This window comes from Patella vulgata, chromosome 3 (genome assembly GCF_932274485.2).
Source record: "Patella vulgata chromosome 3, xgPatVulg1.2, whole genome shotgun sequence".
NCBI lineage: Eukaryota > Metazoa > Mollusca > Gastropoda > Patellidae > Patella > Patella vulgata.
In genome coordinates this window covers 5407963-5424670 of record NC_065881.2, presented here as the reverse complement: position 1 = coordinate 5424670, position 16708 = coordinate 5407963, and the positions used below count along the sequence as shown (strand labels likewise).

Genomic DNA, 16708 nt, shown 5'->3' with positions numbered 1-16708 from the left:
AATCAATTTAAATTAGAAATTCGAAAAAGTAAGAAAAAAGCATTGACAAGAATATTACAATATACCGTTTCTTTATTCTGGAATTTACTACCTCAAACTGTGAAACATACGTCTTCATGTTTTATCTTCAAAAAGGAGTTAGTAAAACATGTTAAATCTTTTAACCCTTGTTAATTACTGTTGTCCTCTGAATGTATGTTTATATGCTATTTTTTTCTTTCTTGTTTGTTTGATAGTTCTACATTATAAGCTTATACAATATGCAATTTGTAAATACGTGTAAATATTGTTACTGTGTAGTTGCTAGTTTTATAGATTAGGAGGGACATGTTGAAAATTAGAAAAAAGTCATTATTATTATTATCCGTTGGTGCGCATGTAAAAAGGCCCCTGACAGTTGGACACTGTATGGAGTATATCGGTCTTCCATTCTGTTTGTAGGACACCGTAGAGGAGTTTGTATATTCTGCCGGGTTTTATACATATATGCCCTACATATACACAATACCGTAGTAAATATTCATCATGGTACTGGTAAAGTGCCAGTTATTACTGAATGATATTATGATATCCATAGCTTAAAACAAAACAAAAAACAACCCAACTGATTCTAAAACAATAACTTTATTTTGGTTGTTTAATGTAGTTTCTAGACATTGTGTAGATCGTTAATTTGGGGATCGCGGTGGCTAAGTTGGTGAGACACTGGCTCGCTAGTCTGGGGGTCGGGTGTTCGATCCTTGCATTGGCCGAGAAAGTTCATCCAGATTTTCCAGCGTGGTTTCCCACTTGTCAGTGATGCAGGACGGGCGAAATGTCCCTCATAGCACACTGTATAGCGTATGCCCGTCTTCATTAGCCAAGTTCGGAGCAAAACAGTAGGACGTTAAACCCCATTTCATTTCATTTCATATCATTAATTTATCCAATAAATGGTATCTGTTGACCAGATACCCACACAGATGAATCACAAGTTGAAGTAATGTCGATTAGATAGCCATTAAACTAACATATGATACCAATTTGCGCCATTACCAAAATGATGAAATTGTTTTATAGGGATTCTGGAACATAGGAGCCTTTAAGATTTTAACTAACAATGACACGTTGTATGTTGTTGTTATTAGTGTTTAACGTCCGCTTCCACCGAAGGTGATAAAGCAGACAAGTCTTACTTTTCATTTTTATTATCTTGGCACACGCGCAGGGGTCTTTCCTGTGGGAGGAAACCGGAGTACCCGGGGTAAACCCACGAGGTTGAGATGGCGCCTTTATCTCCAAGAACCATACACCCACATACAGGTCGAAACCTCAACCGCAAGCCAGAGGTGGCCGACCAGCTCGAGGTGGAAGCGCGACACACTACACCACTAAGTCATCCCAACTCCCCGCTTTGTAAGTAAAATATATGTCTAATCAAGAGACTTATAGAAGCCTATAACTTTTTTTTCTATTTTATTTTCTTCAACATATGTACAACACGTATTATGAACAGATAATAAGAAACAAATTATATGCATGATTTAATATAATGCATTTACCGAAGGTCAAGTAAAACGGGAAATGGTTGCATCGTTAGCGTCACTGCCTTGCCAAACTATAACCCTCAATGAACTAGAATGTGTTGACATTTGGAAAAATCTTCATTAAATTTCATTTTCTGTGGTATAGTTCAGAAAAACATTCGTTATAATGGATTACAAATAAAAATAGTAGAAATGGTTGAGTCTGAGACTGGTACCAAATTGTAACCACGTGTTTACCATTGGTGCTACCAGTTGTTGGTTCCAATCACTGTACAACGTTTATAAAACCAAATTGACTGGCCGCTATTTGATATCCTTGTATTCCGTAGTTTTTTCTTGTAGAGCTAATCTCCGCTATGTAAAATGAAATGTTAAGATGTGAAATGGGCTGTATAAACATCTAATCTGCCGGGGGTCTTCTAGGCTGCCCAATTATAACCATACAAAGCTTTGATATTTGCTGAATCAAAACCTTTACAAAATGAAGTGAAATGGGGTTTAACGTTCTACTGTTCTGCTCCTAGGACCTTTACAAGTTTCCAAAATATACCCGTTTTTATTTGTCTTGAACCCGAATTTATATCGCTTTCGAGATTTCGGTTCAATTGGATTTATTACACCTCGGGGGGTGTTGGGTGGTCGAATGGTTAACGCGTGCGCCTTTGGTCACAAGGTATGTCATTGAGTCAAGTGTCGTGGTTTCGAATCCCCGCTTGTAGGGTCGCCTGTCCAACCTCGTGGGGTTTCTCCAATATTTAAGACAAAATAAACATTTTACTGTTGGTTACACGAATCGTGTACCATAATGCGTTTCAGTGCCATTTATAACAAGTGACTCGAAGAACGAGGCTAGATGTATTCCACAAGTCATGTCAAACTCTGACGTCATATTCTTATCTGGAGAGCATGCACATTAAATACTATCGGTGTAGACTGGAATAACCAGACGCTATATATTGCCATTTGATTGAGACTTCGGGCATATTTCGCCGAACATAACTGATTTGAAATTAGAGTAGAAACAGAAACGATTGAATGTAAATCAGTTTATATACATTCATATTACATTATTATATGCGTTGTGACCCATTTGTATCCATTTCTAGGTCCAAAATATTAGAGACTTAGCTCCTTTAAAACATTTCATTTCGATAAACTAAATGAATGAACAGAGGAAAAAAATAATTATTGGACTCGGTGAAAGATTCGTGTAATAAAGTGCACGTTTTTTTATACTGTGTTTCGTGATGAACATGCATATTATTAACTTTAATTGAAATGTCAAAAATAACGATTAACATTATAACAGTAAATCAGTTGAAATAAACCATTTCAACATGTAGATCTCCTTTCTTTTCATCTTAAACTAAAGGAAACAAACTGTAACGCAACCATAGTCTGTTTTTTATAAGTTAGACAGCAATATTTACATTTTTCTCTATATGTTCTATGATATATAATTTTCACCTCACCCAAAACACATGTTACCTTCAAATTAAACAGATTTCACTCAACTAATGTTGTAGTATTTTGTCTAATGGGCTGTCATGGTTAGTAGCCAACTATATGTCAAGCAGCTATCAAGGGTTAGGGTAAGATTACCCCTTGCTGATTTTTTCTACCTGCATCTTGCTGATGAACAGTTTTAACCTCTAAGCTGATTTTAATTACCTGGATGACTTACAGACCGACATCTTGTTGATAATTAGAGAAAAAACATAAATACTTGATGTTCAGTTTGTTTAATATTATAGGTACATGTATGCCATAAACATACATTGTGCTAGGGCTAAATCTGCCTATTGCAGGTGTTTATTTAGGTCTGACACCGTATCTAAATTATTAATAAGACATTCATTAACACGTAAAGACCATAATCAACTCTCCATGCCATCTTGTGTGCCCGATTTTCATTGGATTTGAATCCGATCTGCTGTTCAACGCTCATTGATGACTAAACGTAAAAATGGATAATCGAGACTTTGTTAAATATCGTGACAGTGGTGACAATGACAACCGAGGCTACAAGTATTTTAAAATAATGTTTTTGTCGGCCTAGGGTGAAGCAATTGGAGTGAAATTTTCAGCATATTCCTTTTACATTATCTAGTGTTTAAATATTATAGTGAGAACTGCTAGCTCTTTATCTAATCTCCCATAATGTATCTTTAATATGGGTGCTGCATTTTGTAGTCGACCTAGCATTTCTTATCCTTAAGTTAAATTTGAAGTACTGGGGTTGTTTACTGGAGTGAGTATATATTTTGTAGTCAACTTGAACCGTTATATATTTCTTGTTCTTAAAGTCGAAGCATCAGGATTATTTACCCGATGTGGGTGACATTTTGTATTTGAGCATGGTTGTATAACTGAAGAGGGGCTGCATTTTGTAATTAGTTTCAATTACAATCGAATCATCGTGATTGTTCAACTGATTGCTGAACAGTGTTGTTTGACTTGTTCGTAAGTTAGATGCATCTACGGATTTGCAGAATAAGTAATTGAATCAACATTGGACGAAAGTTGATGCCAGTTTTCTGATTTGACCGTTTTAGAACTATTTTCAAAATGTCAAACACAGAGCTCAACTCTAATTTCTTCCAATGGCATTTAGTGAACTGGAAATACAAATGTCACAATTACTGCAAGCTGGTTAAAACACAGATCCTATTTCGTTTCGTTTTGTATAGTTCAAAATTTCGTTTTAATTGTCTTCACAAAACTACGATCTGGAAGAGTTGTTATATAACAGGCTTTCTGGTTTATATGAGGAATTAGCCAATGAAACGGCCCGTTGCGGCGAGTCCTTGGCGTGCTGTGCACGAAACTGTGGGTAAACCACTAGATACGTCAACGCTAATCGATTAATCAATGTCTGACGTCATAGGGTCAAAATCCACTCGTATGACCCCTGGCGCGACCTCCCACTACAACTGGTCAGATCTTCTTATTGTAGAGGCCATCGAATGTATAAAAACACAGAACGAAACATAGATCTGTATTTTAATCAGATTGCAATTACTGTCTATGACTGAGCAACGTTTCTACCAAGCTGCTGTATTCCATAGAACTGTGACCTGTGTAATCTCAGCCTTATTTTATCAAGGAAAAGTGTGTAAATCTCGCTATCAGTGAATCAGTGTTACATAAACTATCTGTTTGTGATGAAAATCTTATCATCACCTCGTGCAATCTTATCACCTGAGTTCACCGAGTATATTTTATTCCTTTATGATATGAAGGAGAAAGGAACAACACCATTAAAATGAAATAGATTGAATACATAGTAAGTTGTATGATGATATAGTGGGTATAGGGGATGATGAACTTGTTGATAATGTCACGTGTAGATATGACAGATTAACAAGGGGTAAAATGCGAACCTTGTGTTATACACTATAGATCTGTACTTCCAGAAGTGAATTGTGCTCGTTTTAGTTCACAGGATTGAAAATAAATCAGGAAAAGACTATGTATTGTATGTCTCCTCCAGTTTCCTCCCACTGCTAAAAACCCCTAAGCGCAATCGAATTATTGAAGTAAAATTGAACCATATGTTAGTTCCGAAATGACCTAGTTTGTGTCGAGTGAACGTTAACCCCCCCCCCTCTCTCTCCGGAAGTCCACATTCTATTGTCCTCATTTTGCAGATTTCTACAAAAAGTAAGTCAACATAGGTAACTAGAGCACCGTATCATGGAACAACTTATTGAACTTGGATTTTAGAAATTTCAACTAAACCCATATATCTTAATCTAATAACAGGGGCAAGTTGTTCTTTTCTAACTTTGTCTGTGACAAATCACCGGGCTACTGCTCCTACTATCATTGTATAGATTTTATCCACACGTACTTCAATCGTAAGTTATTCCAGATACTGATACCAAGAAGATCTCTTCATTGCCCCTGGTGAATCTTGGTCACTTTTATATTGCTATATCTGATGAGTGCCTTAATAGGTCAATGATAATATTATCTCTAGCTATCATTGAGAACAGATTGAAGGAATCCAGAGAAAGGATTGAGATATATCTCATATTGATAAAATACTTGACACAGTGTAAACAAAACCTTCTGGCATTTAAAATCTTGGTCAACTATTTACACTGGTCATTTTGATGGATGTACATGTACCACACTTTTAATTGCAATGCCGCATCTGTCGCATTCTAAATACACGACATCCTGCTATTTTAACCCGTTCACGTACCACACTTTTAATAGTAATTTGTCATTTTGTACATCAACTTGCACCTTTCACATTCATAACAACAACTTAATCAGAGTCGGTATGGATTATGGGTTATCGACTTAAATAGATATGGTTTCAATACCATGAAATGAAATGGGGGTTAACGTCCTTCTATTCTGCACCGACTAGTCTAATGAAGACAGGCATACACAATGCAGTGTGCTAATAGAGGCATTTTGACCAGACAGTGGTACTACGGACTACTCTTATTTCATCTATATGCATGTCAATATGTACACGGGAGCTCGTTTTTTTTCGTTCCATCCGAACGACTAGACATTAAAACTGCCGATTGTCATTTGAATTGAGAGAGAGAGAGGGGGTAACGTTCACTCGACACAAACTAGATCATTTTTGGGACTAACATATGGTTCATTTTTATTTCAACAAATCGCTTACGCGTAGGGGTCTTTAGCAGGGGGAGGAAATCGGGGGACCCGGAGAAGACCTACGAGGTTTATATACATGGGGGTTTGGATGGCCGAATTATTGAAATAAAATTGAACCATATATTACTCTCTCTCTCTCTCTCTCTCTCTCTCTCTCTCCCCCTCTCTCTCTCTCGTCTTTAATACACTGCTCAAACTTGATCTAATGGTATATTCAAACGATTAATATTATGATGAGGTTATGGTGAAACAAGCCATTTTATTAGAACATTTATCTTCAGCGTCTAGATCATAAATCTGAGAGTTTGTAACATGACGGATTGATACGACAGTGTGTTTGTCTTGTAGAGATATTTATCGTTACATGAAAGAAAAAACAAAATGATGAATTGTTCGTGAAATCTTTGTACATCGTAACCACAAATTACAGCCTGTATTAGATAGCTATGGATATAATTACAGTTACTTCATAGTTATAAATGAAATATATTTTACCCACAATCGTCTTGATCTGGTACAAAGAACATTATGTGAAATATTGGATTAACTTTAAAGATACTATCTGTTTTAGGTAGGATTACTATTGGGAATTTTAAGCACTCGTGATACGAAGTAGATCTAAGAGCTAAAAAAACCTCAAAATATGTAAATATTGACATACCCTAGTGATCCAGATACAGTTCTTTATGGATCTAATTCAGGGGCAAGAATCGATTAAACATTATACTGCAATATAAGGAGAGAGAGTTAACGCCTACTCGACACAAACTAGATTATTTCGGTACTGACACATGGTTCAATTTTATTTCAATAACTCGCGTTCTCGTGTAGGGGACTTTAGCAGTGGGAGAAAACAAAAGTAAAAGGGAGAGGGGTATATATAAAACTCATGTATAAATCTAATCACTAAGCAGTATCGGGAAGAGTAGGCATACTCTGTCCCAGGTACGATACCAACCACAAAATAAATACGGAAAAGTAGGCTGCTAAACCCCATTTGATTTCATTTTAATATTAGCAATTTTGAACAAACTGTATTTTTCAATGTCCAAAATTGGTAATGCTAGGTTCACACTGTCGTGCGATACGTTACGATAGTAGTGTCTCTATTTAGTCCTAGATCTGCTACGTTTAGCTACGTTCCGATACGTTTCTATACGATCAACACGATTGCTACGACTGACCTCAATATATGATAAGACATGATAGGATCGCTACAATTACTCAACGATTAAAACCGCGATTTCAATCGTAGCACGAATCGTGATTGTGGGAACCTGGTCGGATCACCACGATTACTCAACAATTAAAACCACAATTTCAATCGTAGCGAGAATCGTGATAGTAGGAACCTGATAGGATCACCACGATTACCCCACGATTAGAACCACGATTTCAATCGTAGCTAGAATCATGATAGTGGGAACCTAGCATATAGCTAATTTAAGCTTAGATGGATGGGAAGTAGTTTTGTCTTAGAAGTTTTGATGTTAACAATCTGCATCTAGCCAAGACGTTACCCGAGTGTTTCACATACACTACAAACACCCCTCATTTATTATTTTAGAACACCTATTTAACCTGGTTACCTCTCATCTATTTTCAGTTAGACCAGCATCTCTAACTGTTCGTCCACCACCGATGATTAATGACCAGATAGACGCAAAGTGTTGGAACTTTACCCATGGTAATTGGAAAAAAATGGAATTTTACAGTCCCAATTATCCTAATAATTATCACAATAATTCAGATTGTGTACAATACCTGGAAGGTAAGTTTTTTACCAAAATACTCTGGTTTGATAAATGACTGCTATAAAAACTGTTTTGTTATCCTATCGGTAATGGGCTATATTTAACTCAATCTGATTAAAATACGGATCTATATTTCGTTTTGTTTTTTATACTTTCGATGCCCTACACTACATGAAGATCTGATAAGTTGTACTGGAAGGTCGCGTCAGAGTTCATAAGGACGACTTTTGACCCTATGGCATCAGACAGATTAATCAATCAGCGTTGACGTTTCTAGTGGCTTACAGTTCCGTGCATGGCAAGCCAAGAACTCGCCGTAACAGTTCTTTGCATTCGCTAATCCCTCGTTTCAACCAAACTGCGGTAATAGAACAACTCTTCCAGATCTTAGTATAATAAAGACAAGTAAAACGAAATTTTGAACTATAAAAAACGAAACGAAATAGGATCTGTGTTTTAACCAGATTGTATTTAAGTTTACACAAGAGTACGTAATTGACAGCCTATTACTCTGAAGAGTGGATTTTGGGAAAATGTTTTGTGAAATTAAAAAACGAATAACTATCAATCGAACTGATTTAGAACGGCCAAGGCAGATCGTCAATTTTATTTTGAAGTGTATAATCACTTCATTCATTTTTGAATTTTTGCTGACATGTATTATAATGAGATAGGGACTACACCAATATTAAAATATTGCCCTATGGAACCATTTGATGCACCCTTAAAAAGAAATAAACCCCCATGTTTTAGAAATTATCAGATGGGTCGGGATTTTTCAAGATGGCTTCTGGCCTGACCGCTGTGGGGTTCGGCTGACAAGGAAATTGGGCTTTGTCGTTGGCGTAAAAGAACGTTGATGCACAAGAGCCCTTGGTAGTTGAATTTCGATAGAACGTACATCACAATTGAAATGAATATTAACATGTGTGTGTCTCCAAATCACCAAATTATTTTGTTTTTCTATACTATTTCATACCGGTGTAGAAATGGACTAAACTATGGTTTTATTTTTAAAAAAAAACACAAAAAACCTTGGCAGTTAGAATTCGAAAAAAAGTAGACTGGAATGCCACTACCCGGGAAAAATTCACCCTCTGATTAAACTCGTAACAATGGAAATAAGACGTACCATATTCCACACAAACGTAGAAATTGACTAAAGTGTGTTTTTATAAAATAAATAAATTAAACAAAAGCTTGGCAGATGGAATTCAAAGAAATGGGCATAGACGCCGCTGCCATGGAACAGTTTTCCATTCTTATTACACACATTGAAATGCACATTACCATATGTTACCAACTTATTGTATTGACCCCATTCTGGGGGATTGGATGGCTGAATGGTTAGCGTGCGCGCGCTGTATCATAAAGTCTGTCATTGAGTCAACTGGCGGGGTTTCGATTTCTCGGTTGTACGTGACAAGGAGTAGGGTCGCCTGTCCAACCTCGTGGGTTTTCTCCGGGTCCTCAGGTTTCCTCCCACAGCTAAAAACCCCTACGCGCAAGCGAAGTATTGAAATAAAATTAAACCATATGTTAGACCCGAAATGACCTAGTTTGTGTCGAGTGGACGTTAAACCCTATTTCTCTCTCTGTCTCTGACCCCATTCTGTTCCGTACCATACCGATGTAGGAATTGACTTAAACTGTGTTTTTGTAGTATCAGTAGGAGTTTATTATTTGATTAGAAACAGCTACAAACTATACACGCACGGTAGCAAATATACATTTTACACATGATTGAACTACCGTAAACACGGAAAATATAATTAGTATTATGGACACCATAGTGAGTGGAGGCATGGCGCTTGTGTTATAGTTGGAACTTGGCCGACATTCTGTCTGAATCGTGAGATGTTCGCCATTCTTCGTAAATGACTTCCATCCTCTTTTAATCACAGCAAGGTTCGTACGAAAGTAACGTTCATGGCGAGATAGGAACTGTTACATTAGTTTACCCGTTCCCTGTTGGCAGACTAATCCAAGTCCAGAATTTATACTATCCTAGCAGGGTGCTTCAGCTAAAAAATCTTGTGAGGTATTTTATTAGCCAACGCCTTCTGTTATATAGTTATTGGACCAACTTGCTTTTGAAGTACGATTTTTCTCGCCTCGCTTTACTAAATGGTTCTAGAAGTTTATCTATTTTTTTTTATTTTTTTTTTACTACTGTTGCAACTTTTTCGAATCCCCGGTTGTACGTGACAACTAGTAAGGTCGCCTGTCCAACCTTGTGGGTTTTCTCTGGGTCCTCCGGTTTCCTCCCACTGCTAAAGACCCCTACGCGCAAGAGAATTATGAAAATAAAATTGAACCATATGTTAGTCCCGAAATGACCTAGTTTGTGTCGAGTGGACGTTAAACCTCATTTATCTCTCTCTCTCTGTTGCAACTTTTTACTGCTTAATTTATTCAAGCAATCACTTGATTTTTAGGTCTAAAAGCTAAGGTCCAGTGCAGATTTCGTCATAGGTCACAAGCTGTAAATGTAAATCATGTGACTGATGACGAGATTGTAGGTTAGGTTTAAGAATTAGCAGAGATGTTTAGTCTCCACGTAAGCAATGACCTGGGATGATTGTTGGTTAGGGTTAGCCTAAACTCGTGCCCTTACCCAAATTACATCTCGTGACCTAAGGCGAAATCCGCAATGGACCTTAGCTTTTAGACCAAGCCGGTCACCTGACCTATGCATAGTCCTCGACCACATTGGGTGGTGAGTTTGTATGGTCATTTAGGCCCCATAACTAGTGTTAGAGCCGACATCTAGTTGGTTAAAACTTTTCGCAGCTGATCTATCTCTTGTACTTGCCACCAATTTGGGGGTATGTTTATGATCACTACCTCAGTAACAAGAAAAACAAATCCATTAACATTTTCTGCAAACACTTCAGGTCCAATAGGTAGGACTTAGTTCGGTATACTATGAATTAGATCAGCAACATAAATACCCGTTACCCTGTGAATTGTATTAAACTTTTTAACACCAAATCTTCTAAAAGAGAGAAAAGTTGTTTATTGAGTTGAAGTTAGTTCTTCTCCTATCTACATTTCAGACGTGGAGCTAGTTAAACAATTAAAGAGGTTATCGTCCATCTGAACAGTCAAGTAGGGGAGGTAAAAAAAGTTCACCAAGATGGCGCTAACTTTTCTACCAGCTATCATAAGCCTTATTACACCTCTTTATAGCATTCATCTAGAATCTAAACTCATTCTACAAGTGGCTAATACTTGCTTCAATTCATTATAGCTACTAAAATATACATCAAAAGTATATACGACCCTACCGAGTGTAGCTATTAAGCACGATCACTACGCCAATCCGGGCGTTTTATGACAGGTTTTTATCTGTTGCCTACAGAAACATGTGTCGAATGATTTTCGGAGGTGGTTTATTTGTATCCGGGTTGCCAAGGTAAATAAGCGGCGATGTCAGTGGCTCTTGATCTCCTCAACAACAAAATAGTTTCATTCATGATATTCTGTTGTTGTGTCGAGTCGTCTTTCAAGAACGGCACTACGACATAAGGCATACAAAATACCAACACATATCACCTTTTGTACATATAAAGTCACCACCATAATCAAGCTGATACATGAATCATGTATGAAACCGGCAAACAGTGCCCCGCCTCACGAAATGAAATGAAATGGGGTATAACGTCCTACTGTTCTGCTCCTGACTGGACTAGTGAAGACGGGCAAATGCCATATACAGTCTGCTATGAATGGGATTTTGCCCTACAGCTAAGGGATCTTCAAGGTGCACGTCAATTTGTACACAGGACCTCAGTTTCCCATCCGAACGACTAGACAGCTGTTCTTATCCAGGCCCTCGATCCTGCACCACTGACAAGGAGGAACCTTGTCGGAAAATCCCGATCAACTTTCGCGGCCAACGCAGGGATCGAACACGGGAACTCCAGTTTAGTGAGCCGACGACTTACTCACTGAGCCACCGTGGCTCCCGCCCCACCAAACACCCGAACCCATAAACAAATATTCAATGCATAAAATTCTTATCTAAAACATACCTGAGCCCCAATATTAACCGATTCTCTTCGGAGGTCTTCTTTCGGTTTACATTTGATCTGAATTCCAATTCTAAACAATCTTGTGGGAGGGGGTGGATGGGTGAATGGTTAGCGCATGGACGTGACAAGGAGTAGGGTCGCCTGTCCAATCTCGTGGGGTTTCTCCAGGTCCCCCGGTTTCCTCACACTGCGATTTATTGAAATAAAATTGAACCATATGTTAGTCCCGAAATGGCCTAGTTCAAGTGGACGTTAACCCCCTCTCTCTCTCTCTCTCTCTCTCCCTCTCTCTCCCCTCTCTCTCTCTCTCTCTCTCTCACTCTCTCTCTCTCTCCCTCTCTCTCCTCCCTCTCTCTCTCCCTCTCTCTCTCCCCTCTCTCACTCTCTCTCTCTCTCCCTCCCTCTCTCTCTCTCTCTCTCTTCATTTATTATTACTCTAAAGTAATGAAGCTTTAAAGCAAGGGTCTTCGCTCAGACCGCTGTCATTCAATACTCTCTCTCTCTCTCTCTCTCTCTGAAACAGGTACCAGAAATATGCTATGTGACTGTAGATCAATCCCCAGTCACTCCCCCGAACAATAGCATTACTTATCACACATAATTATCTATATACTAATGTTTATCTACAGTTATATATCAGTACTGTTTTAGTCATGACTGTCAGGTATACACGTGATAAAATACCTGACGCACTCATCTTGCTGCAGAAAAAAGGTAGAATTATTACCTTCATCTTGTAAGATGGCTGCAATGATAGGAGGTGTTCATTAGAATATTTGGCAATCGTCACCCAGAACATGTGAATTATATAGTTAATCATTTCCATCCCACGTTATATCTCATCTGAAACAGGGTTTGTACTAAATGATAAGGCCAGCTCAATTTTTCGTCATCACGAGATGTAAATAGGGCTAACCCTAATCCCAACCCTAACCCTATACCTAGCCCCAATGTTTATCCTAACACTAACATACAATCTCACCAACAATCACTTGCCTTAACCTGATCTACATCTCAGCGACCTTGATAAAAATTGAGTTGGCCTTAACAAATAGATTTAGCCCTGAAACAACTCATCGCATACGAAACTAAAACCCGCTATTCATATAACCATATATAAACGCATGTGCCCCAAAAAAAACTTCGATAAATAATAGGAATTTGGATTACAGATAATTTTCGTCTAAATATAAAACAGAAGCTTGCATTAACCTGGTAAAAACTGGACCATGATGGATGGTGTTAGGGGGATAGGATTTCGCTTATGTCAACGTATGGGTCATACGATAGTATATAATCATAGCACAACACTTGAAGAGCAACAAGTAAAAATAAGCTCCGTGTTACAGGAGAAATTATCGACAACTAGACGAGAAAAAAGGCCAGAGCTCGAGTTTGTTGTTTTTAGTGTGTACATATAGTGTCTGTGTCATTATTATCAGGTTTTCTTGACAAGAAATGTTAAATATTTTTACCGGTTCTTAAGATTATATTAGTACAGGTCTATAAAACATTGGCGGGAATAAAGTAGGGCTTAAATTGCTAACGTATCCTCTTGTTGTTTTAATCTAGAAGGCGGTTTCCTGATATTTCCTCCGATATAGAATTACTGTTTCTAGGTTTGAGCAATTTATAGTTTCAGATTTTATCTGATAAGATATTTTTGAAACTGGGAATTAAATGCATCAGAGTCGTTTGTTTTATTTATTTATGTATAAATGAAATGAAATGGGGTTTAACGTCCTACTGTTTTGCTCCAACTGGGCTAATGAAGACGGGCATACGACATGGGGGACATTTGGTCCAGACTACCCTTATATCTAATTACAACTGCAATAGTGCCATTTGGGTGTGGTGCGGGTTTTATTTGGTATTCAATATTGTATTAAGAATCTACCATATATATGGCGTTTTGCCCAGAGTTGCTTCGTCACACATTTAAATTGTCATCATTTCGGTATTTACAGCAGCTCCCGTCCTCATTAGACCAGTCGGAGTAGAACAATAGGGCATCAACCACATTTCATTTCTTTTCTTTTTTGCAGCAGATTACCATACATTTACACCAAAACAACTGACTAATGACTGGGTATTTCGTTTATAGAATTTTTCACGACGTTGTCTGTTGTTTTTCGGTTGTCTAGCTGAAGATGTAGGGTCAATATTCGATTCATTGAAATGATATTTTGTTCATTGGAGCCACGGTGGCTAAGTCGGTAAGACGCTGGCTCGCGAGCCTGGAGGTCACGTCACGTGTTCGATCCCAGCATTGGCCGAGACAGTTCATCGAGATTTTCCGACGTGGTTTCCCCTTGTCAGTGGTGCGGGACGGAGGGCCTGACAAGGACAGCTGTCTAGTCGTTTGGATGGTATGAAAAAAGTCCCGTGTATACATTGGCGTGCACGTAAAAGACCCCTTGGCAGTTGGAATTCGAGATAAGAGTAGCCCGGGCAAAATTTCCCTCATAGCACACTGTATGGCGTATGCTCGTCTTCATTAGCCCAGGTTAGGAGCAGAACAGTAGGATGTTAAACCCCATTTCATTTCAATTTAGTTTGTCCATAGATCGGTTGTCTATTCTCGTGAGTGTATAGAGGTTATGTCTAGTAGAGCTATGATTAATGCTATCGGGATTCTTGAACCACTTGACATTCTATCAGCATTTACAGCCAATAGTGGCATGCACTTGACCTAAGGTCATTTATTAGTGGCTAACTATCTGATAATTATATCGGGTTTATGCTTCCTACTTATAAATGGTTGGACGTTGCCGAGAGAGTATGCTACCCACTTATAAATGGTTGGACGTTGCCGAAATGAACCATATGTTAGTTCCGAAATGACCTAGTTTGTGTCGAGTGGACGTTAAACCCCATCTCTTTCGCTCTCTGCTAAAGACTCCTATTGAAATAAAATTGAACCATATGTTAGTCCCGAAATGACCTCCTAGTTTGTGTCGAGAGGACGTTAAACCCCTCTCTCTCTCTCTCTCTCTCACACACAATAATTGAGGAATTCTATCTTCTTCCCAGATAAGATTCATTTCCAATGACACACAGAAAGATGATTCCTTGTTTGTCATGCACAATAATGGGCATGCACTATATTGGTACGCGTAGATTTTACAATTAGGAAAACTGATATCTCGTATGTATTCAGACTAGTTTGAACTTGAAACACCGATCATGAAAAGTCAAGCCCATGTCATGTAGGTAGAGTCTCATTCCCTTTTAAACGTTTCACCATTAGGCAACATTTGATATGGTTGAAACTGAAACTGACTTGAACATGTTTAATGACAGAATCAACTAACTTTGTGTAGATTTTGGTTAACATTCAAGGAATGGCATAATTTATATGTTTATCACAAATGATCTTGATTTATGCCAACCCAAATAAAAGATATCCATTAAAAGTTGACGCCCTTCTGTCAAAATAAAGAGTTGTATACTAGCATCATAACATCACCTATAAAAATATTACTATAAACACTTACTTTAATATAGGGGGTTGGATAGCCTTGTAAGTGGATAAAGATGAAGGATCTGGCAAAGAAAGGTGTCTAGTCCATCGGATGGTATAATAAACTGAGGTCCCGTGTATAATATACCGTTGGCATTACGTTAAAGATCCCCTGGTACATTTATTTGGAAATCGAAATATCCCCACCCCACCCAAACCTATATTATGAAGTGGGGAATGGATGGTTAAATGGTTGGCGCCTGCGCGCTGTATCATAAGGTCTTTCATTGTGTCAACTGACGTGGTTTCGATTTCCCGGTTGTACGTGAAAAGGAGTAGGGTCGCCTGTCCAACCTATATTATGAAGGGGGGAATGGATGGTCAAATGGTTGGCGCGTGCGCGTTGTATCATAAGGTCTTTCATTGTGTCAACTGACGTGGTTTCGATTTCCCGGTTGTACGTGAAAAGGAGTAGGGTCGCCTGTCCAACCTCGTGGGTTTTCTCCGGGTCCTCCGGTTTCCTGCCACTGCTAAAGATCCCTACGCGCAAGCGATTTATTGAACTAAAATTGAATCGGATGTTAGTTCCGAAATGACCTGTCTAGTCGTTCGGATGGGATGAAAAACCCATTAAAGATCCCTTGGCAGTCGGCCATATATTATGATTGAAACCGAAAGTGTTAGTAGTCTTTGTGTTAGTAGTTTTCAAGTTTTCAACCATTTCCACGTACTCATATATATCGTCGATAGACAACAGCTGTTTAAATTATCCCAAACTTTCTCAGGATGTCAGAATTTTCTATCGAACATTTTTGTTAATTTCTAAACAACGCAAGGAGTGTCTCTTATTTAACCCAAATAAAGCCCCTTTTTTACGATTGTGTAATTTTAACTCTCTCGTGAGAGTTATCTTGACCCTTTTAACCCACATCTACACAACATGTTATATACCCTATTTACTGAGAATTTCAATTATGTTATAAATGAAATGAATTAGGGTTTAACACCCTACTGTTCTGCTCCAACTTGGCTCATGAAGACGGGCATACGTCATAAAGTTTGCTAAGAGGGGATCTTTTACGTGCACGTGAATGTGTACACGGACCTCGGTTTTCCGTCCCATCCGAACGACTAGAAGGCTGTCCTTGTCAGGCCCTCCATCTTGCTATAGTACCAGTAGTATCTAATAAATATTCGTGTATTTAAATACGTAAAAGGCTATAGTACCAGTAGTATCTAATAAATATTCATGTATTTAAATACGTAAAAGGCTATAGTACCAGTAGT

At 38.2% G+C, this 16708-nt stretch overlaps 1 protein-coding gene across 2 annotated transcripts in view; it reads left to right on the top strand.

Moving 5' to 3' along the window:
• The window catches only part of LOC126814819 (uncharacterized), a 100164-nt gene that overhangs the window by 58985 nt on the left and 24471 nt on the right, over nucleotides 1-16708 (top strand). For both annotated transcript variants that reach the window (XM_050540200.2, XM_050540199.2), the window contains exon 3: nucleotides 7774-7938. In XM_050540200.2, the coding sequence (XP_050396157.1) occupies nucleotides 7774-7938 (165 nt within the window). The remainder of the gene's footprint in view (nucleotides 1-7773; nucleotides 7939-16708) is intronic.